This window comes from Oryx dammah, unplaced genomic scaffold (genome assembly GCF_014754425.2).
Source record: "Oryx dammah isolate SB20612 unplaced genomic scaffold, SCBI_Odam_1.1 HiC_scaffold_29, whole genome shotgun sequence".
Lineage (NCBI taxonomy): Eukaryota > Metazoa > Chordata > Mammalia > Artiodactyla > Bovidae > Oryx > Oryx dammah.
In genome coordinates, this window is record NW_024070213.1 from 3,932,589 (window position 1) to 3,954,730 (window position 22,142).

General features: G+C 44.5%; 1 protein-coding gene across 1 annotated transcript in view; it reads right to left on the reverse strand.

The window, feature by feature from the left end:
• Positions 1–22,142, reverse strand: part of ATXN10 (ataxin 10) — a 146,505-nt gene that overhangs the window by 91,879 nt on the left and 32,484 nt on the right. The window contains exons 4-6 of the mRNA XM_040234548.1: positions 13,599–13,695; positions 11,119–11,277; positions 8,453–8,533 (exon numbers count right to left, since the gene is read on the reverse strand). Coding sequence (XP_040090482.1) covers positions 8,453–8,533; positions 11,119–11,277; positions 13,599–13,695 — 337 coding nt within the window. The remainder of the gene's footprint in view (positions 1–8,452; positions 8,534–11,118; positions 11,278–13,598; positions 13,696–22,142) is intronic.

Genomic DNA, 22,142 nt, shown 5'->3' on the forward strand with positions numbered 1-22,142 from the left:
TACTTTCAGTTCAGTTCAGTCCTGTCGCTCAGTCGTGTCCGACTCTTTGCGACCCCATGAATCGCAGCACGCCAGGCCTCCCTGTCCGTTTCCAACTCCCAGAGTTTACCCAAACTCTTCTCCATCAAGCTGGTGATGCCATCCAGCCATCTCATCCTCTGTCGTCCCCTTCTCCTTCTGCCCCCAGTCCCTCCCAGCATCAGGGTCTTTTCCAACGAGTCAACTCTTTGCATGAGGTGGCCAAAGTATTGGAGTTTCAGCTTCAGCATCAGTCCTTCCAATGAACACCCAGGACTGATCTCCTTTAGGATGGAGTGGTTGGATCTCCTTGCAGTCCAAGGGACTCTCAAAAGAGTCTTCTCCAACACCAGAGTTCAAAAGCATCAATTCTTCGGCGCTCAGCTTTCTTCATAGTCCAACTCTCACATGCATACATGACCACTGGAAAAACCATAGCCTTGACTAGACGGACCTTTGTTGGCAAAGTAATATCTCTGCTTTTGAATATACTATCTAGGTTGGTCATAACTTTCCTTCCAAGGAGTAAGCGTCTTTTAATTTCATGGCTGCAATCACCATCTGCAGTGATTTGGGAGCCCAAAAAGATAAAGTCTGACACTGTTTCCCCATCTATTTCCCATGAAGTGATGGGACCAGATGCCATGATCTTAGTTTTCTGAGTGTTGAGCTTTAAGCCAACCTTTTCACTCTCCTCTTTCAATTTCATCAAGAGAGTCTTTAGTTCCTCTTCACTTTCCGCCGTAAGAGTGGTGTCATCTGCATAGCTGAGGTTATTGATATTTCTCCCGGCAATCTTGATTTCAGCTTGTGCTTCTTCCGGCCCAGCGTTTCTCATGATGTACTCTGCATAGAAGTTAAATAAGCAGGGTGACAATATACAGCCTTAAGGTACTCCTTTCCCCATTTGGAACCAGTCTGTTGTTACATGTCCTGTTCTAACTGTTGCTTCCTGACCTGCATACAGATTTCTCAAGAGGCAGGTTAGGTGGTCTGGTATTCCCATCTCTTTCAGAAGTTTCCACAGTTTATTGTGATCCACACAGTCAGAAAGGCTTTGGCATAGTCAAGAAAGCAGAAATAGATGCTTTTCTGGAAATCTCTTGCTTTTTCGATGATCCAACGGATGCTGGCAATTTGATCTCTGGTTCCTCTGCCTTTTCTACAACCAGCTTGAACATCAGGGAGTTCACGGTTCACATATTGCTGAAGCCTGGCTTGGAGAATTTTAAGCATCACTTTACTAGTGTGTGAGATGAGTGCAATTGTGTGGTAGTTTGAGCATTCTTTTGGATTGGAATGAAAACTGACCTTTTCCAGTCCTGTGGCCACTGCTGAGTTTTCCAAATTTGCTGGCATATTGAGTGCAGCACTTTCACAGCATCATCTTTCAGGATTTGAAACAGCTCAACTGGAATTCCATCACCTCCACTAGCTTTGTTCGTAGTGATGCTTCCTAAGGCTCACTTGACTTTGCATTCCAGGATGTCTGGCTCTAGGTGAGTGATCACACCATCATGATTATCTGGGTCGTGAAGATCTTTTTTGTATAGTTTTTCTGTGTATTCTTGCCACCTCTTCTTAGTATCTTCTGCTTCTGTTAGGTCCAGACCATTTCTGTCCTTTATTGAGCCCATCTTTGCATGAAATGTTCCCTTGGTATCTCTAATTTTCTTGAAGAGACCTTTAGTCTTTCCCATTCTATTGTTTTTCTCTATTTTTTTGCATTGATCACTGAGGAAGGCTTTCGTATCTCTCCTTGCTATTTTTTGGAACTCCGCATTCAAATGGGTATATCTTTCCTGTTCTCCTTTGCTTTTTGTTTCTCTTCTTTTCACAGCTATTTGTAAGGCCTCTTCAGAAAGATCATTGGTCTACGAAAATCACCCACAGAGCTTAGCGATTTTCAAAACTCCTAAAACCCCACATTTCTTACAGCAGTTATTAATCCAAAATACAACAAATAATCCCCTCAACTGAGCAGAGAAGAACAACGAATAGTTCAGTATGCATTCAGATACATCTGTTTTCTCTAATTCACATACAATCCTTGAAGACAACAGGGTGCTCCAGCCACAAAGCCAGGCCTCCCACCTTCCCTGAGCAGGACGACCTCTGACCTCTGAGAGGCCAGGGAAGAGGCCACATAGGCCACACATGATGTGATCCAAGAGGAACTTGAAGGTCTGCCCTAAAGACATTCCCTGTAAGTTGGGATAACGTGGGAGGTATTACCAGGTCTAAGAAGGCATGATCCCTATCTTTAGGGAACTGAGCACCCAGGGGACGATCACCCAGAACAGGGTTAAGAGGAATGAGCAACAAACAGACAGGTCCTAAGTGGGGGCAAGGACCAACGCCACGCAGATGCTGAAGGAGGGAGAAGCAAGTCCTAAAGAGCTGGGAGGGGTCAGGACAGCGGCAGGCCACAGGGCAGTGTTAGTCGAGGCGACCGCGCGCTGCGGGAAGGCTCTGGCGCCCCAGGCGCCCCGCTAAGGCCGCCTCACACAGCAGGCAGAGGCAGCGGTGCTCCAGGGCGCCTCCTCTGCTCAGGAGAGGCGCCGCTCCACTCTATTAGGCAATGGGAGAACTAAGAGACAGGAAGGGAGTGAGTGTGAACGAAAAAAAATCAGGGATGAATCTTTAAAATATAAAGATATACACCAAGCTTGAAAAGTACCTGGCAATAAATTATACTTCATTAAATGATCCTCCTTATATTAAGTCATCTAGCAATAAAAACTTTTAAGGGCTCCCACTGTTGGCTGCTGCTGCTGCTAAGTCGCTTCAGTTGTGTCCGACTCTGTGCGACCCCATAGACTGCAGCCCACCAGGCTCCCCCATCCCTGGGATTCTCCAGGCAAGAACACTGGAATGGGTTGCCAGTTCCTTCTCCAATTCATGAAAGTGAAAAGTGAAAGTGAAGTTGCTCAGTCGTGTCTGACTCCTAGCGACCCCATGGACTGCAGCCTACCAGGCTCCTCCGTCCATGGGATTTTCCAGGCAAGAGTACTGGAGTGGGATGCCATAGGCTTCTCCGCCCACTGTTGGGGAGTGGGTCTAAAAACTTTAGTCTGGAAGACGGGGTCCTCCCACCCAGAGTTCCCACCGAACTCTCTAACTCCCTCTGCTTCTAGCCACCACCCAAATCATCCTTCTCAGGGATTTTCTGGCGGTCCAGTGGTTAGGACTCCCCGCTTTCACTGCCAAGAGCCTGGGTACAAACCCTGATTGGGGAACTAAGATCCCACAAGCCACGCGGTGTAGCCAAGAAAAACAAAAAACAAACAGACAAACAAAAAACCAAAAAAAAAAAAAAAAAATCCCATCTTTCTCATAAAATAAAGGAATTCCACACAGGACATAGAACTTGAGTAGGAAACTGTTTTTCAGAGGCATTTACTTTGATTGTGCACTGCATTTGCCAGCCCCAGCTCTATGCCGGAAAGCGCGTGTGTGTTGGCAAGTCCTGCGGAGTCGGGGAAATGGGACAGAATGGGGAACCTCTTGCTTCCTGCAGCTGCGAGGGGACCACACCGAACACTCCCTTGAAAACATGGCGGAACGCGGGTGGCCTAAGAGGCCCCTTCCCCCAGGAGCGGAGGCTGCAGAACCAGAAAGAGCTAGCCAGAGGCCAGAGACCCGCTGCCCAGAGCCATCACAACAGCTCAGTCTCACTTCCTGCAACCCGGAGACCAGCACGGGAGCTGACTCGGGCCCCCCGACACACCCCTCAACTCACCCCTTGATCGCCGGCTATCATGAGCCATCTACTTCTAATTCACTTCTGATAGTTACATACTCTGTCCTCAAAATGACGAGTCCTATTTCATAAAAAAACAGAAAGCAATGTACATGGGAACAATTTTATGGAAAAAATCTACAGCAAGGTTCATACTTTAAAGTTATGCCTCAACTGATGCAGTCTGCAATCTCAAGAGCCCGTGCTTGCACTGCCCTAAAATGGGTAGGTCATGAGAGGACTGGAGTGACGGGCCAAAGGACGAGGGGAAAAAGTGAGAGAGAGTTTTACGAGCATTCTAGGGTAGGAAATAATAGCTTACAATTCTGGAACTAAAACATCTGTAATTCAAAAAGACTGACATCTCCAACAAATTCTCAATTTATATTTGAACTACTCCACCTGAAAGATTTGTTGAATGGCATGCCACAAAGGCCAAAACTTTCATTAACCTGGACAACAGGCTAACCAAGATATAGGCTGTTGCTGGATTAATCTTATTAATCCTGTCAAAAATTACATGTATGAGAAGCTAGTGCATTACAGGGAAAATGATCAATGACTCTGGCATCAGACACACTGAGTTCAAATACCACCTCAGCTACTTTTGTAACCCAGGACAAACACCTTAACCTTAAAAGTCTCAGATACCTGATGTGAAAAAATGGCAAGAATAAAACTATTTCAGAAGGTCTCTCTGAGGATTAAAGGATAATGGTTGCATGGTGCCTCCATACCTAACAGTGATGCTACCTGGAGGAAAAAGTCAAGCTCACTAGAGTAGTAATAGTAGAAATATGCACACAGAAACACCACCTCACTTTCACCAAGCGATGATTACATGCCAGCACTGAGAGCTTCATACAGATTTCAGTTGGTAATCACAACGATTTCATGGGGTGCCTACCGCCACTACCCTCATTCCACAGATGAGACAGGGTTCCAAGAGTGCCTTATCCAAAGCAGAGAGTGGCATAACTACTGCGACTAGCCTCCGCTCTTCTACCCTGTGCCATACAGATGATAACTTTGCAGACAGCTTTGCTGAAGCTCCAGTACTTTGATGCGAAGAGCTGACTCACTGGAAAAGACTGATGCTGGGGAAGACTGAAGGCAAAAGGAGAAGGGGGTGGCAGAGAATGAGACAGTTCGATAGAATCACTGCCTCGATGGACATGAGTTTCAGCAAACTCTGGGAGATGGTGAAGGACAGGGAAGCCTGGCATGCTGTACTCCAAGGGGTCACAAAGAGTCAGGCACAACTAAGCAACTGAAAAACACCGCAACACAGATTATAAACCTGGTAACTCCACAAGCTGGTTTCTAGGAGCAGCCAGTTTAACTCAGTGTCACTCCAATTCACTGGGAATGGGGACTGGAAAGTTGTATAAACACAGGCACTCGTTTCTGCATAATCACATTATGGGAGTTGATTTTAACTCTGTATCCAAAGTATCTTCACCCAGTAATCAGCCCAAATAAACTACCAGGGTGAAGGAGTCAACTCACCATGACAACAGTAGAACCAGCACAAGAAAGGTTCGCCTCCCCACTTACACACCCACGCCGGGGGCAAGGAGGGGGCACCGTCCACCCTCAGGCCCTAGAGACCACGAGCAGGGGCTTAATGAACACCGTGCCTGTTTTACTGACTGAGCCACCACAAGTTTTTTAATCTAACAGCCCCCAACCCAACTGGATTCTCTAGCTCAGCAGCCTGGGGCCACAGCCTGGGCACTGCTCAGTAGACCCTGTTGTGTGTCCCGAAATGAGACACCACACACAAGTGCCCCAGAAATCTCCAGTGTAGTCCCTCATCTGAACCCCAGGACACGGAACGTGTCCTGTCTTCTCAGTTCTCACAGGGCAGCATGGAGAGCCACTCCAGAAGCAAGGGCAAAGTTAATTTCATCAAACACCCCCGCTGAGAAAGCCATGTCTTTTCAGCTCTGTTGGTCTGTCAGCATGGCACTCTGAAGAATCATCCATCGTTGCCCAAAACGAGTCACCAGGGAACCCAGCAGCCTCCACTTCTCTACAGACCTCTGAGCGCTCTTGCAAAGCCCTCATCCCCTCCTCCTGCCACTAAGCAAAGACAAGCCGCCAGGCCCAGCAGTTCCCGCAGCGAGCTTCACCCGAACCAGCCAAGCCACGCCAGGCCCCTGGCGGCAAAACACGTCCTCCCGGCGGATGGGGTCATCTGCAGTCCACAGTATCGACAGAGTCGGCATCCTGAAGAGATGCTTCAGTAAGTATTTGGTATCAGTAGAGTTTCCCTTTCCAGTAATGTTCTAGTACTGATTCTGGCAGGTGTTAAGAATAGAGAACTCACAAGATTCAATCTTTGTCCTTGAAGAATACATATTCCAGCAGAAAAGCAAATGATCATGATAGATGCGCAGGTGAGGATGCAAATAACTTTGCCTGGGCAACTCAGGAGAGCCAAGGCAACACAGGCAGTATCTGCAAAGGCCCACGTGGACACAGAATTTTTCAGTAAACAGGCACCACCGCATGACGCCATCTGCAGGCAGTTGAATCTGAGAATGCGGAGGATCCTCGGATGCAGAGGCCGGCTGTAAGTTAAACTCGGGTTTCCCACTGCGCTGCTGGTCGGCACCGCTAAACCCTCGCGTTGTTCAAGAGTCAACCGTACTTAGAGGAGTCAAATCACAGCAACAGAAAGCAGCATGGTGCTTTCCAGGGACTGGGGGAGGGGAAATGGGCAGCTGTTTAATGGGTAGACTTTTCTTTTTTTAAATTTTTGGCTGCATCAGGTCTTAGCTGTGTTCTCTAGGTTCTTCCTTGCGGTGTGCAGGCTCTCAGGTTGCCCTGTGGCACAAGAGATCTTAGTTCCCCAACCAGGGATGGAACCTGAGTCCCCAGCACTGCAAGGCAGATTCTTGAACACCAGGCCCCCAGGGAAGTTCCCAATGGGTACAGTTTCAATGGTACAAGAGGAAACAGTTCTGGAGACTGGCTGCACCAACAACATGACTATACTTAAACTACTGACTGCACATTTTTAAAAGGTTACAATGGTAACTTCTGTATTAAGTGTATTTTATCACAGTTTTTAAATACACTAAAGCCCATGTCTAGTCAAAGGTAGTATGTAAACCAGAGCTGTGACAGGAGTGAATTCGCCACACACTGAAATGGTCTAGGTGGTAAGGCTTACTGACCAAGGGAAACTGGAGTGGAGGCAGCGGCGGGGGGAGGGCACTAAGGTTTCCCACCCAGCGAGTGATGTTACAGTAACAAATACACCAGTGAGAAAACCCATTCAGTCACACACGCTTTCATTCAAAAACTTGTTTAGCACCTATCATGTGCCAAGCACTGGTTAGGAAACACGGACAGCACAGGATAAAAAAGCCCCCATCCTGGCCTCACACTGGCAATCCACTGCTGCCACACTGCCAGCAAGTGTGTGAGCAATAGAGGCACTTCTCCTGTGCAAGAAAAATAACGGGGCAGGGGAGGTGACGCCCTAGCAAGAAATCTGTATGACGCTGCGAAGCGGTGGCTGCAGTTTCTGTAATAAAAATGGGAAACGCTTGTCTGTCATCTTCATTGGGTTAGGAAATGGATCAGTTAACAAAAGATCATTTGATAGGAACACATGAAAAACAAGCTTTGATACTGAAATACAATACAACTGTGGTTCTTGTTTTCAGATGTTCCTCTCTGCAGAGCAATGTACTAATTCACAGCCCTGTTCTTCACATACTTATTTTAATTATTCTTCTGCAGGAAAAGTATGCATATGTGGTGGGGGGGGGCACTGGATTTATAAATATGGCATTTGAATGAATTTTAAAAGCATGAACTTTCCCTTTTTGTTAAAGATATTTAAGAACAAAAAAACACTACTTAACAAGACTGCAAAGAAGTGCATGAAGATTAACTGTTGGAACCCAAATGCACTGAAAGAATTTCGAAACCACGGCAATTATAAAAATTGTGACTATAATCAAAAGATTAACATTTTTAAAGGTTTTTGATCATCAGATCTGTGATTTCTGAATAAGTCTTATTCTCCTAGGGCAACATTTCCAATTAGGTTAGGAAAAACCTACACTTGGGGATGGACAGAGCCCTAGACCATCTCACTCGCTCTTCTGACTTCACAGGCCAGGAGCCTGAGAGCAAGGTGAGAGGCCTGGCCGAGGGCACCCAGACAACGGGCGCAGGGCCGAGGTGCCACGGTCTCTGGGCTCCGCGGGCACAGCCCCTCCCACTACACGGCAGCGAAGGCCGAAGACACGTATTGATTTTCTCTCATTCTAAAGCACACACTGGAAAACTGCACATCTACAGAGTGGATCCCAAATCCTCACAACAGGGATGTGAACAGATGAGCACATTCCATCTATAGAGCTCTAATACGCAGATGCAGGAATTACTTTTATAAACACGAAGGACAAGTCTAACATTTTGTTCTCAACGTTTTTTCATACGGCTTTACTGAATAATGGCGCCAACCTGAATTCTGCAACGCTCGGTAAATCGCTGCTGTTGTGGCTGAGCTGTAATGTTAACCAACCAATTTAAAACCATTACCGACACAGAAACATGTATTTAGAGATTTTGTGCCAACTAAGAAACCACACAGTTTTTCAGTCATGTGTACAGGATACTCTATATGGAATGCTAAATTCTCAAAACCACGCTGGTTTTTGGGGTTACCTTTCTTGATTGCTCATTTTGGCATACATGGCTTTAACCAATTCCGGGCTCTTCAGAAAATGGTCTGTAATAATCAAGAACCTAAGAGAAGAGGAGGAAAGGGTTTGGTTACTAGAAACATAGTAAAACAGACAAGGCCTTATCTACTTTATAGACACAGTTTATACATAAAGTATTCCTGCTGAATTTTTGATTAGCTTCAATTAACCTTCATATGTTTTAAGAGGGTCACATACTATTTTTCCATTAGCAGTGAAAAGAAAATGAAAACCCTCAAAATATTTTTCTCCAATTTTACTTCAAAAAAATTTATCACAGTGATTCAAATTTATTCAATTTAAGGGAAGGGCCTACCATACTTTTTACTAATATCTAAGTTACAAAAGGAAAAAGTTCACTATAGCTTAAATGATAAAATGAAATTTAGCTACAAGCTCGGGTATAACAAAACACATTAAATTGTTTTAGTCAAAAGTGTAGTGTTAAGATTAACCAGAGAAACAGACATGTCCTCCTTTTTCCTGAAACACATGCCGCCGACAGCCGTGAATACTGGCTTGACTGTCTACTCCTGAAGCACTCTCAAGTCACCACGAAAACACCTCACTGTCAAGCAATGCACTCATCGAAACTCAGAGATCAACTTGGGGAAGCCCTAAGGCAAAGATTATAAGCATACTTCTTCAAAGCACTGCTGTGACAACTAAAAAGATTGAGCAGTACTATTAATTAACTCTGAATCGTATTTACCAGAGGGTATCTGAAGACTTAAGAACTAAGGAATATGCTGCTCATAACCAAGGTTAGTACTAAGCATGACAGTAAAGCATTAATTATATTGACAAACACAGTTTAATCACTTCTTAGTAAATAACATAATAAAAGTGTACCTTTTAAGTATGATAGTCAAATGAAACATATTAACTACCATAACATAGCATCACTTCATATAAAAACAAAACCGAAACACATATTCTATTTCTCCCATAACCTTTCAAATAACTGAACGACACTGATGTAAAATATTTCTAACAATACGAATAATATTCAAGATTCTCAATTTTCACATTAACTTAGGTAGGTCATCTAAGTGTGACAAAGAAGTTCAGCCTATCAAGCCAGGTATACAAAATTGTGATCCTGAAGTTCATTCATAAACCACCTACTTGGAGCTCAAAACATCTTCCCTCAAGAACTTTCATTCAAAAATGCCGTGTTCCAAATACCGTGTATAAGGGGCTAGGTCCCAGCCCCAATTCCAAACTCTAACAGTGAAGAAAGACACGTGCACAGATAGGCAATCAGAGAAAAATGTCTTCGGTGTAATATACAGACACACATCATGGATTACAGAAACAGCAGAGTTTATCTAATGAGAGGGCTGGGGTGGGGGTGGGGCGGTGGGGAGAGAGGTGATGGATGGGGCAGGGAAATCAAGAGTTGGTGAATCCCTAGGTGAAGAGGGAAGGAAGAGCATTTAAATTAGAGGTGACAAAAAGGACTTGAAAAGGCAACATGAAGGAAAAAAGAGCAGTGTGCTCTTGCTGTTGTTAAGTCACTAAGTCGTGTCTGACTCTGTGACCCCACGGGCTGCAGCCTGCCAGGGTCCTCTGTCCATGGAATTCTCCAGGCAACAACACTGGAGTGAGTTGCCATTTCCTCCTCCAGGGAATCTTCCCAACCCAGGCATCAAACCCATGTCTCCTGAATCACAGGCAGATTCTTTTACCACTGAGCCATCAGGGAAGCCCCATTTTCACTGTCGAACTATTTAAAGGATAATAACTGTCACTCATAATTTATCAATACAAATACAGGCAGAAAAAAGCATTCTGTCTGGAGATCTATACAGACAACTGGAATTCTTGGCTACATTACCTTACACTGAATGTCATAATCCTGGCTGCAAATAACATTATACACACAAAGCAACGAAGATGGAATGCCAGTGGAAAGGAGGTTTTTTCCTTACAACTCACAAGTGGTCATTTAAATAGCTGTCAATTACCTGTTAAGTTTTTATTATGTTAGCTGCTGGGCCTGTTTTTCTAAATATAATATTACTTTCTGTTCTAGGGTACTGCACAAAGTTACAAGCAAATTCTCAACTTCCACTCAGATTTCATTGCACTGACTTTCTTACCCAATATCTGCTCCAGGGAAGAACCAAAGATAAAGAAAGACCTTCATAACCAGAAGAGATCCAATCGTGGTTAACATATTCTAAGTGACAAAATTCAAATTTGTGATTAAATTATTTCATAGAATTACTATTTCTGTAAATGCAAAAATTTTGTGGTAATATTTTATGAGCGAGGTGGGGTCCCACTAATCTGAAACATAAAATGCCACAAAGACATTTTACAGCCTGTAATACTCCAACTTTATAGAAAAACAGAACAAATTACCTTGGGAGAGAATCAAAAATACACTCCATCCAAAGCAGAAGTCCAAGTAGAAAGGGCATCAGAGAAAGACATATTTACTTTACAAACAAAAAGGGCTAGAAATGGGATCCATTCCTAAGGCTTTTCTTGTTTTTTCAACATATGTTAAACTTTAACTTATTGTTCAATTGTTGTAATTCAAGCTTTTACTCAGAACCTTTACCAGGAAAGTGACATCAGCATGTTCTTAAGCAGTCGCATGTCTAACAAGACACTTACGGCCATTCCGACTCAGGCTGCTTCTGGTGAGCTTCTACGACATCAATCGCAATATTGAGGTTTTCTTCCAGCTCCTTCATTCTTTCAGAATTCAGGGATGTGAACAAAATCATTGACGAGTAGGCAACAACTTTTCTGTCTGGATGATTTAGGCAAGATCTTCCAAATAAAGAAATCAGGGTGTTAGCCCAATGATAAAATATGACAACTCATAAATGACAATAATCCAACTAACAAATTCAGTATACACTGACATTTCTAAGGATTTAACAAAGAATCACAACTTTGAAACATTATTTCTGGCAAAAACAGCAAATATAAAATTAGTCACAAAACAAAGTATCCGATATGAAAGCTGCAGTTGACTCAGAAGCAAAAAGCAAATAACATCTGCTTAAAGAAAAAAATTAAGTGATTACATTTATAAAGCATTAAAACGCTCATTCTTATTAGAAAGAAAAATTAAAAGGCAAAAAAAGATACTTCCCAGACTATAGGGGTTTCTTTAACAGTTTGAGGGACAGAATGTGCCAGGGAAAGATGATATATGGAGAACCTGAGAGTCAAAAGCCTCAGGATAACTCCTGGTTCCTCCATTTATCAGCTGTGTGACCTTAAAAGGTCACTATATTATCAACTGTCAATTCTATTACGGTCATGCACTATGGCAGGACTTCTTTTCATTTAAGCCTCATAATACTCTTCTGGAGGAGTTATTACCCTTTTTCACAGATGAAGAATGTGTTGACTTTACTTGCCCAAGGGCACAAAGCCAATACCTGCCAAAGCAGAGCTCAAACCTGGTTGTATCTGTCTCACAAACGCATAGAGAATGAAGGCACATAACTTCTTTCAGTGTGTTTTTTGACACAAAAATGGAACACAATGGCAAGACCTCCCTGGCTTCTGTGAACACCAGGTCTGAAACAAATGTAAAACCACCAGGTAAACGCCGGCTGCCCTGTTCAGGACCGCTCCTGTGTTCCTATGACACCTGGCCTCCCCTGAGTCACATCCCTTCTTACACAATGACACGCCTCCAGCATGGGCTTCAGGGAGTAGTGGATATACCTAAGTTACCCTTCTTCCAATCAGCTAGTTCAGAACTTGGCAGATATGAGGTGCTCAGACAGTTTTAAAGGAACAAATTCTCAAAGTGAGTGGTGTTTATTTCTATAGCTTGAATTCCACCAACTCCTCCTTCTAGCCTAAGCTCAGTTATTACTAACCATAAAGATTTTTTGCCTTCAACTCTAGTATCAACCAGAGTTTGAGAACCAGTTACCAGCACAGTGAGCTAGAGATAACATGAGCGTTTACCTCATCCTAACTCTGTACAGATGAGCCCAGAAAGCCTACCCAATCATGGCACAGAGTTCGGGCAGCTGGTATTTTAAAAGTGTAGGCTTGGATCCCGAGGGCAGCACAGGGCCCCCGCTGTAGCTGCGCCATTTATCAATGATTAGCATCAGCTCCGCCATTTGTCCAAATGGGGACAGTACCGCTTGTCCTGCGGGTACGTTGTTGTTGCTGTTTGGTCACTAAGTTATGGAGCCTGCCCTCTGTCCATGGGAGTCTCCAGGCAAGAATACTGGAGTGGGTTGCCATTTCCTACTCGAGGGGATCTTCCCTACCCAGGGATCAAATCCGTGTCTCCTGCATTGCAGGCGGATTCTTTACCACTGAGCCACCAGGAAAGCACAGGGACATTATATAGGATGGGAAATGCACAGTAAACCTCAGCTCGGGGTATCTGAACAACAGCTGCTCTGGTGCTTACACTGTGGCCACCAGCAAAGACACCCCCTGGTTGGAGCGGACCCCGGATCAGAGGCAGGCCTCCTGCTTCTGGACAGGCCTTTCCTGCGGCCATCACCCGCCCACCTTTCATCTCAAGGCTCCGTTTCTTATGCACTGACACAGCTGATCAACGCAAAGCAGTAAATCACCAGAAACAATACCATGAACCAGCTGAGACACACACCAACTTTCCAACACCTTACACTGGTCCATATCTACCAAGACGCACAGCACTGTGCTGAGCACAGAGATGCTCAGTTAACAAACATGTGACTAAGTCATCACCCATACTTCAGTGCTTTATAGTTTTTTCTTTTAAATTTTTTCCTTATTAAAAAGTGTCCTTAACAGGATTTACTTAGCCAAAACTTTTATTCACATAAAGTAAAAACTGACACACAACGAAGGGTACAAATCTTAAGTGTACAGCCCAATAAATTACTAGATACGCATACACCTACGTGACCACCACCCAGACCGAGATACTGAACATTCGACCCAGGAGACGCCCTCACGCCTTCTCCCAGCAGTTACCAAACCCGCCACCATCTGCCAAGGGCAACTGCTGCCCTGAGTTCTATTACCAAGGTTAGCTCTTCCTGTTTTGGAACTTCACATAAATGGACTGATGTAACTACAACCTTCTCAGAAGTCAGAAAAATTCTTGTCAATATACTCACAAGAAGAGCTCTGGGAATGCATGCATCCAAACAACAGACTGGGAGTCTTCATTCCGGGAGGCGATGTTGCCTAGAAACTGCAGGCCACAGCGAAATGCTGAGGGGTGACAAGAGCAAAACAGATTTGTGATGGAATATATCCTGAAAGGAAATACTCCTCATGTTATTCAACAAGAAGTTTCTGTTAGCGTCTCTCAACTATGAAAGTCTCTCACCACAGTGAAACTTTGGGCATGACGTTGACATTAAAATATCTTACCAAAACAACACATGATGCTGCTGTTTAGTCCCTAAGTCATGCCTGACTCTGTGACCCCACAGACTATAGCCCACCAGGCTCCCCTGTCCATGGCATTTCCCAGGCAAGAATACTGGAGTGGGTTGCCACTCCTTCTCCAGGGGATCAAATCTGAGTCCCCTTCATTGGCAGGTGGCTTCTTTACTGCTGAGCCACCAGGAAGGCCCTCACCAAAACAATATTCTTATACAAAATTAATTAACTTTTAAAAAAGACTGTAACTGTAGGCACAAATTTACCTGTAATCACACTAAATATCACTGGAATATGTGTTCCAACTGAAACAGTTACCCTGAGACTGAATTTAAAACATACATGTAAAATACAAAGCTACAGAAATACTGATGGTTAAAGAATGGTGAAAAGATATATAAGGCAAATACTAGCCTACAAAGGTAGTCATACACCACTTAAAATCAGACATAATGAACTTTAAGGCAAAAAGCATTATTAGACGGTTTTCTAAAAAGTCATTTCAGAATTAATTTATCAAAAAGGCATAATTTTAAATTGGAATCATCTAATAATATGGTTTCAAATATATATAAAAGAAAAATGGACAAAAGTATAGAGCAAAGAGAAAAATTCAGTTAAATTCAGCAATAACAATATATTTTTCCCAGTAAATTATAAAACAAGCAGACAAAATGATCAGCATATTTAGAAGATTTGAGGAAGATTTAATAACCACCTAGTTGACATATTTAGACTATTTCAACAAATAAAACTGCAGAATTCTGGACAAAACCCAGCCCGCTGTCAAGTGCAGGCGAGGACGTGGAGCGGGAGGACTCCGGTTCACTGTGGGTGGGGATGAGACTCACGCAGCCACTTCGTGAGACAGTCTGGTGGCTCCTTACAAACCCAAAAAAACTCTTAGCACACAACTCGGCAATCGCACTCCGTGGTATTTACCCAAAGTAAATGAAAATTTATGTCCGTACAAAACCCTGCACATGAATGTTTACAGCAACTTTACTCCTAACTGCCAACACCTGGAAGCAGCCAAGATGTCCCTTCAGTAGGCGAATGGATAAATAAACTGAGGTCCACCCAGACAATGGAGTATTATTTAGCACTAGGAAGAAATGAGCGACCAAGCTATGAAAAGGAACATTAAATACCACACGAAAAGCCAATCTGAAAAGGCTACAAACTGCGTGAGTCCAACTCTACAACATTCCGGAAAAGGCAAAACTATGGAGACAGTGAGAAGACAAGTGGCCGCCAGGGGTCAGGGGCCAGGAGGAGGTGTGAACAGGCAGAGCACAGAGGGTCTTTAGGGCAGTGAAACTTCTCTGTATGATGTTACAATGATGGACACATGTGCTCCACATCTGTCCAAATCCACAGAACATATATGTGTATACATGTTATTGCTGTTCAGGCGCTAAGTCATGTCCAGCTCTTTACAAGCCCATGGACTGCAGCCCGCCAGGCTCCTCTGTCCATGAGATTGCCCAGGCAAGAATATTGGAGTGGGCTGCCATTGCCTTCTCCAGGGGATCATCAAATCCACATCTCCTGCTTGGCAGGCAGATTCTTTACCGTTGAGCCACCCGGAAGTCCATGTGTCTACATACACATACGTATACAAGAAAAGGCACTCGAGCCCATGGGAAAACCACAAGACTGAACTACACACACCAGACTGGCAAAAATTTCAGTTAGAAAATAACAAAGCGTTCATGAGAACGCAGTGCACTAGGAACTAAAGGTTCTCCGAAGTCCTTTACACCAGTGAACAAAGTACATTTAAATTATTTCTGCCTGAGAACCAGCTACCAACTGCTGCCTCTTAGCTTCTCGCCCTGCTCTGCAGACATAAAGGCAGGCCTTCAGACGCCTCCTCCATCAGCTGGCCCAGCCTGCCCTGTGGGAAAGGGAGATTTCCCCGCTGGTTCTGGGGTCATCCTCTGGCCAGGCTTCTCCTGCTTCTCTGGGCTCATCTCCTGCAGGAACCGCTTCTCTAGCGACGTGCTCCCGCATAGCAGGACAACCAGCAGAAGCCAGCAGCAGGAGCTTCTTCAGGATGCTTCGAAGCCAGTTCCATGTTCTGGAAGCAGCCTGTGGACGATGTCCCCCTATACCGCACCCTCCGCAAGGAGGCCTGGATCTCAGACCTGGGGGGGCAGCGGGGCGGGGAGCGAGGAGCCTCTTCCTGAGACACTCATCTCAGCCTTGGGGCCCTGGCCGCTTCTCCTATGTGCAATTCCTATGTTCTTTGGCATTCTCCTTACTTCTTAGTAGTCAATCCCTTGTTATTTCAAGCCTTTGTTATAGTTAGTAATTCTTTCTTTTAAATTTTCCCTATTCAAACTGCAGTGTGGTTTCCATCTCCTGGTTGCACCCCAGCTGGTGCAGAGATGGCAAGAGGGGCCCAGGCAGCAGGGAGGAAGGGAAAGGGGAGCAAGAAAAGGTGTCGTCAGGCACAGCCTTGGAAAACACACACAGCTCAACACGCCAGGACCGTGTCATCAGACAAAGAAGCCAAACTATCCTTTAACAAAGAAAATTTAATATGTGGCCATTAGTTAAACTAAAAAGGCAAGACTGAGGTAACACGGAGGTTAAGGCTACAGGAAACCACCACTCACCACCCTTAAAACTGGAGGCCCAAGGGGAGGGGGTGAGGCTCTGAGCACCCAGGAGCCTGGGGGCTCAGCACAGGGGGCCCAGACCTCCCTGAGCGGGGGCCCTCAGCAAGGGCCAGGCTGGCTGACAGGTGTCTCAGAGGGAAAACCAAAAGGCTCCTGGGGGAAGGGAGATGGAAAGGGGGCCGTTCAAGGGAGACACGAGTGGGGAGCAGTCGCTCTCCTTCCTGCTGCTTCCACTCACCCACAAGACCCTCCGCTGGCTGAACCTCACAGAACACAGAGGAGACACGAGTTTGTGGACACCTCTTATCCCAGCAACACCGAACAGCACAGATGGCTAAGCTCAAAGCTGCGTAATGACAGCCTCGGAACCAGAGCAGCGCCTAACACTGGACAATCACTAATGCAACTCACACCATTCTAAGTGCTTTATTTTACATAGATTCTTATTTATTATAACTTCCACCATATGGCAGGTGTCGTCATCTCCATTTTATGGGTGAAGACATGGAGGCACAGTGGTCAAGCACATGGTCCAGGTCAGCAACAACCCAGGGCCCTGGTCCATACTGGCTGCCACCCTGGACTGCACACCAAGGAGGGCAGACAGCCAGCCACTTCCCACGGGCACCCGATCCTGGTGTGCAGTCTGCGGTCACAGACACTGCCATGGACGCCTGCATGCCCACCCCTGCCCCAGCCCCGCCTCGGCTCACACCTGAGACCACAGGCCAGTGCCTCACAGGCCCCAGCTCCGCCTGCCCGGCACCCACGCAGCAGGGTCAGTGGCTGTTCTCAAGGTGGCTCCCTTGGGGCCAGGCGGCCCATACAGGCAGAGTGGAAGGTCAAGACCCTGAGTGAAACCAGAGCGGGACACTCCTGAGGAAGGAACACAGGCATGAACACAGCCTCGAGAGCCTAGGCGGGAGGCCAGAGGCGACAGTGCTGACAGGCACGCGCTGTTTCCCAAGAGCGGACACCCGCGTTCTGTCTGCATCATCACACTCAACCCCACAACACCCCCGCAGACTCGGGGGCAGCATCATCCCTCTGTGCAGTCACCAGAGCTCGGAAGGGCGGGCCCCCAGCCCGGGCCCCCACGCCCACAAGTGGCAGGAGCAGGACGGCTGAGAACATGCTGCAGCTCTTCCCAGGGACCGGGAGCAGCTCGTCGGGAAGGAGCCACAGCAGAAGCTGGGAGGAGACCAAGGCCCTGCTCCCTTAAAGGAAATCCCACCAGGCAGCGACCAGGGGACATTTTCAAGGGCAGAGGACTTGCAGGCCTCCACCCTTCTAGACCCTTGCTCTGCTGGGCACGCGGGGCTCTGTCCGCAGGCTCCCGAAACCCAGGCTTCCCTTCAAGCCCGTCACTGCTGCTCCAGCACCTCAGAGGCAGAGCAGCTGTGAAGATGGAGACAGCTCAGGCGTGCGAGCAGTCCGTGCTAGTCACTTACTCAGAGAAACGCGACAACTGGCCGCTCAAAGAAGACTTGTGAAACTGTGGCCCAAAAGCAAAACACTGAGAAAAAAAATCTATGCAAACAAAATGCTGAAGCAGGACCCTCAAAACTGAATTAAGTTAACATTTAATCTAAAATAAAGCAGGATGCAAGACTGCAAGCACACGTTCACACCCTACACACAACCAGCGAAGACGACTGGCAAACAGTGTCTAACGCAGCCTGCACAGACGACGATGATTCTTCTTTTCTGAGCTTTTAAAAGTTACTCTACAAGTCCTCCAAGAAGAGTGCCTGACTGGCTCATGACCTGCCACGGGATGGAAAAAGGGTGCTGGCATACATTATTTGTCAGATTTGGACAAAAAGATAAATTCTTATAGAAATTAAATAAGGAGAAATTACTGGACAGAGGGATAAGCTAGGGAGTAAATCCTGTTTCTCCAGTTTTTTGTGTTTTTTTTTTGCCTAATCCTCTTTGGAATCAGATGAAAAATTGTTTTGATGATAAATCCAGAGATGCATATTAAGGCCTTTTAAAAATTTATGTATTTAAAAAAATTACTCTATAATAAAATTTTATAAAATGTTCATAATAAAAAAATCTTCATTTTTATCTTGTCATAGTTTAAAATGACACTAATATTTCTTCTGAATATTTCAGAATATTAACACTGAAATCCTAGTAAAATTTTCACACACACAAGAAGAGCCAACAATATAAGTTAGTCTGAAAGCCAATGAACCCAACAACTCATCAGGCAACTAAAAATTAGCTCTCTGAATCAGAACACAATTCTGGGAAGGAAAAGGTTTAAAGACATCCTAGAAACAAGAAAAGAAAACTCAAGGCAAGTACAAATGACAGTTTACTTTTACCAAACAGCTTATCAACTGATCTTTATGTAAATACTGCAAATGTTACAAAGCCCCTCAAAAAGCCCAACATTATTTTTATAGATTAGGGAAGAACAAAGGCCAAAAACAACACCAATAACTCAATTAAAATAACTCATGTCTATGTTTACATAAAATTTGATGAGCATAAGATATTCGTCACACCACTGCAATTATTCTCTGAAAATAATACTCTAAATATTATTTTGACAACGTAATTATAGTTCTTACCTCAAGAGCGGTAACAAAACTCTGGCACCAATATCCAGCTAAAAATCTATGAAGAATAAGGTTCTCACAGAAAAAGAATCAGAAGATAGTACAGGCGCTGTATTAGGAGCTAGAACACTTTTTAAAAAAAGATCTGTACTAGGTTTGAACTTATGCACTATAAAATGTGTTTTAAGTTTCATTGTGCCACCAAAGTTTCATTCTTGAATTCCAAATAAGATTCATTAACATCACTGGCTGCCTCTTTCAAGAACGCTTGAGAAACATCACTTCCATTCTCCTCCCTGCCTCAGTAATATCCTTCCAACTCCATTAATAAACACAAGTTATCTACTTGAAATTGACACAACTGAAAAACTAAAGGAGACCTAAACAAATGGGAGAGATGTCCCACACTCGTGGACCAGAACACTCAGTATCGTTAAGATGGCAATTCTCCCCAAGTGGGTCTACAGATTCAACATAACTTCTAGTATCCACAATAAATAAATAGCTCTCACAACCTGACAGCGAAATTTAACAGCCCAATTAAAAACTGGGCAAAGAATCTGAATAGACAGTTCCCCAAAGATTTATAAATAACCAAAAAGCACATGAGAAGATGTTCAACACTGTTAGTCATTAGGGAAACGCAAATCAAAACCACAATGAGATACCACTTCACACCCACAAGGATGACTATAATCCAAAGAAAGGAAAACAAATGTCAGCAAGGATGTGGAGAAACTGGAACCTTGTTGGTGAAAGTATAAAAGCATCAGCTGCTATGGAAAAGTCTGGCAGTTTCTTAAAGATTTAAATATAAAATTGATGTACCAATTCCACTCCTAGGTATATACTCAAAAAAACTGAAAAAAAAACAGATACTCAGATAAATCCACATACACGCATGTTCATGGCAGCGCTATTCTAAATAGCCAAAGAGTGGCCCAAGAGTCAAACCATGGAGACAATGAATGAACAGACGAACAAAAATGTGGTCTGTGCACACAACGGAGTATCACTCAGTCATAAAAATACACGAAGCTCTGACACATGCTCAATGTGGATGAACCTCAAAAACCATTATGCTAAGTGAAAAAGCAGGCAAAAAAGGTCACATAATTCTATGATTCCATTTATATGAAAAACCCAGACTTGGCAAACCCATAGCGACAAAACGCAGAATGGTGGTGGCCAGGAGCAGGGAGCGGGGAGCGGCCTCTCGGGGGCCTGGGCTCCATCTCTGGGGTGAGGAGAACCTTCCAGTCAGACAGAGGTGGCGGTGAGCAACACTGCCGAAGCACTAAGCGCAACCACTGTTCACTTTAAAGCGGTGAGCTACGCCATGTGCCTGTCCCAGCAGCAAGAAAGACAGTAATTGGCTGATACAACTGCAGCTACCTAGACTGAGCAGCTCTCAGGGCATCTTATATCAAACAGGCCTACACAGATCTACCCTCTCTGACTGGTAAGTACCAGTGAACAGCCAAGCCACCAACCAAACAACTAGCTTATTCATCAATGGCAAACTAGTTCATTAATAGCTTTGGAAACTGGCTCCTCAGATTTTTCTGTTAGATCATCTATTTGCCCCAGGGAACAGAAAACTGATCCTGAGAAGAAGGGACAGAACAATCTTTTATCCTATACTGTAAACACCAAGTAACCGATCTTCCGCGGCCACTGAGGGACCGAGAGAAGGGACAGTGATCGAGGGGGACACAGGGTCAAGGGGACAGATGGAGGATAGGTGAGCACATCCTATTAGAGGCTGACAGGCGGCGGAGTGGAGAGCAGGAAGTGCTGAGAGGAGAGCTGGCCTCTGAGGGGCAAGCGGGGCTGGGACCCCAGCACAGAGGAGGCGGCCGGCTCCTCACCAATGGTTATTTAACCACAGCGCTTGCGCAGCTTCCTCTGGGCGTCTTATTTAGGAATCCGTCATTATGAGAGAAGCCTACTCCTGCCCACCCCAGTTCCTCCGCTCTGTCAGGGACATGCTACCCACCACATCGTACTTCACAGCAATTACAAAACGTAGTACATTCTGAACTCCCTGTCTGGATTACCATACCGGTCAGACTTCAAAAATAACTGCCTTTCCAGGCAAGGGAGTGGAATCTGTATTTTATTGCTGATCTTTAATCCTCTAATTTGAGCTCTGAGGCTTTTGCTTTATCATAAAATGGAGCTACGAAAATACTTTTAAATACATAACATTTTAAAACACTTTACAACCTAATCCTACACCCTACCAAATTGAGAATACTCAAAAAATTACTGCTGTTTCAAAAAACTTAGAGCAAACAATTTTTGTGCAAATTCTTGCATAATTAGTTCAAAAAATTATTACAGGGCCTTTCCTGGTGGTCCAGGGGTTAAGGCAAGACCCCAGGCTTCCAATGCAGGGGGTGCCAGTCTGGTCCCTGGTCAAGGAACTAAGATCCCACATGCCAGGTAGTGTGGGCCACTCCCCAAAAAACTTTAAAAAACATAAATAAAATCAAAAACAAATAAGTAAATAATTACAACATCCCAGAGGAAGAATTCTAAATCAAACAGAATGATGCAGGAATCTTAACAAGTGCATCTTAAATGAAAATACTGAGAAATCACAGGAGGATGAGAATTAAACCAAGCCAGGTAGCACCTCCAACAGCTCACTCATCCTGTTTCCCATGGGCCTCAGTTTCCAGGCCTGTGAAGAAGAATGATCAGCTCAAATTCTCTCTCTACCTTCTCACAGCAGCGTCCCAGTGACACTCACAGAAGCACGCTTCACTTTATATAACCACAGGCATTAAGAACTCTGTATAAATTAACTTATACATCAAATCATATTTTAAATACAGCTGGAGATTTTTCATTTAAAAGTAATGATTCATTGAATTATTACTAAAAAAGAATTTTCTTCACCTCCAATCTACTACAATTTATAAACTGGATATTTAATACATTAGAAACGTTCTTATTAAATGACAGGTTTACCAACAAGTATTTCAATTCTTTGCATAAAGAGATCATCTGTTAAAATTCTGTTTTTTAAAATATAATGTTATGATAATAACCCCTGTCCAAAGGA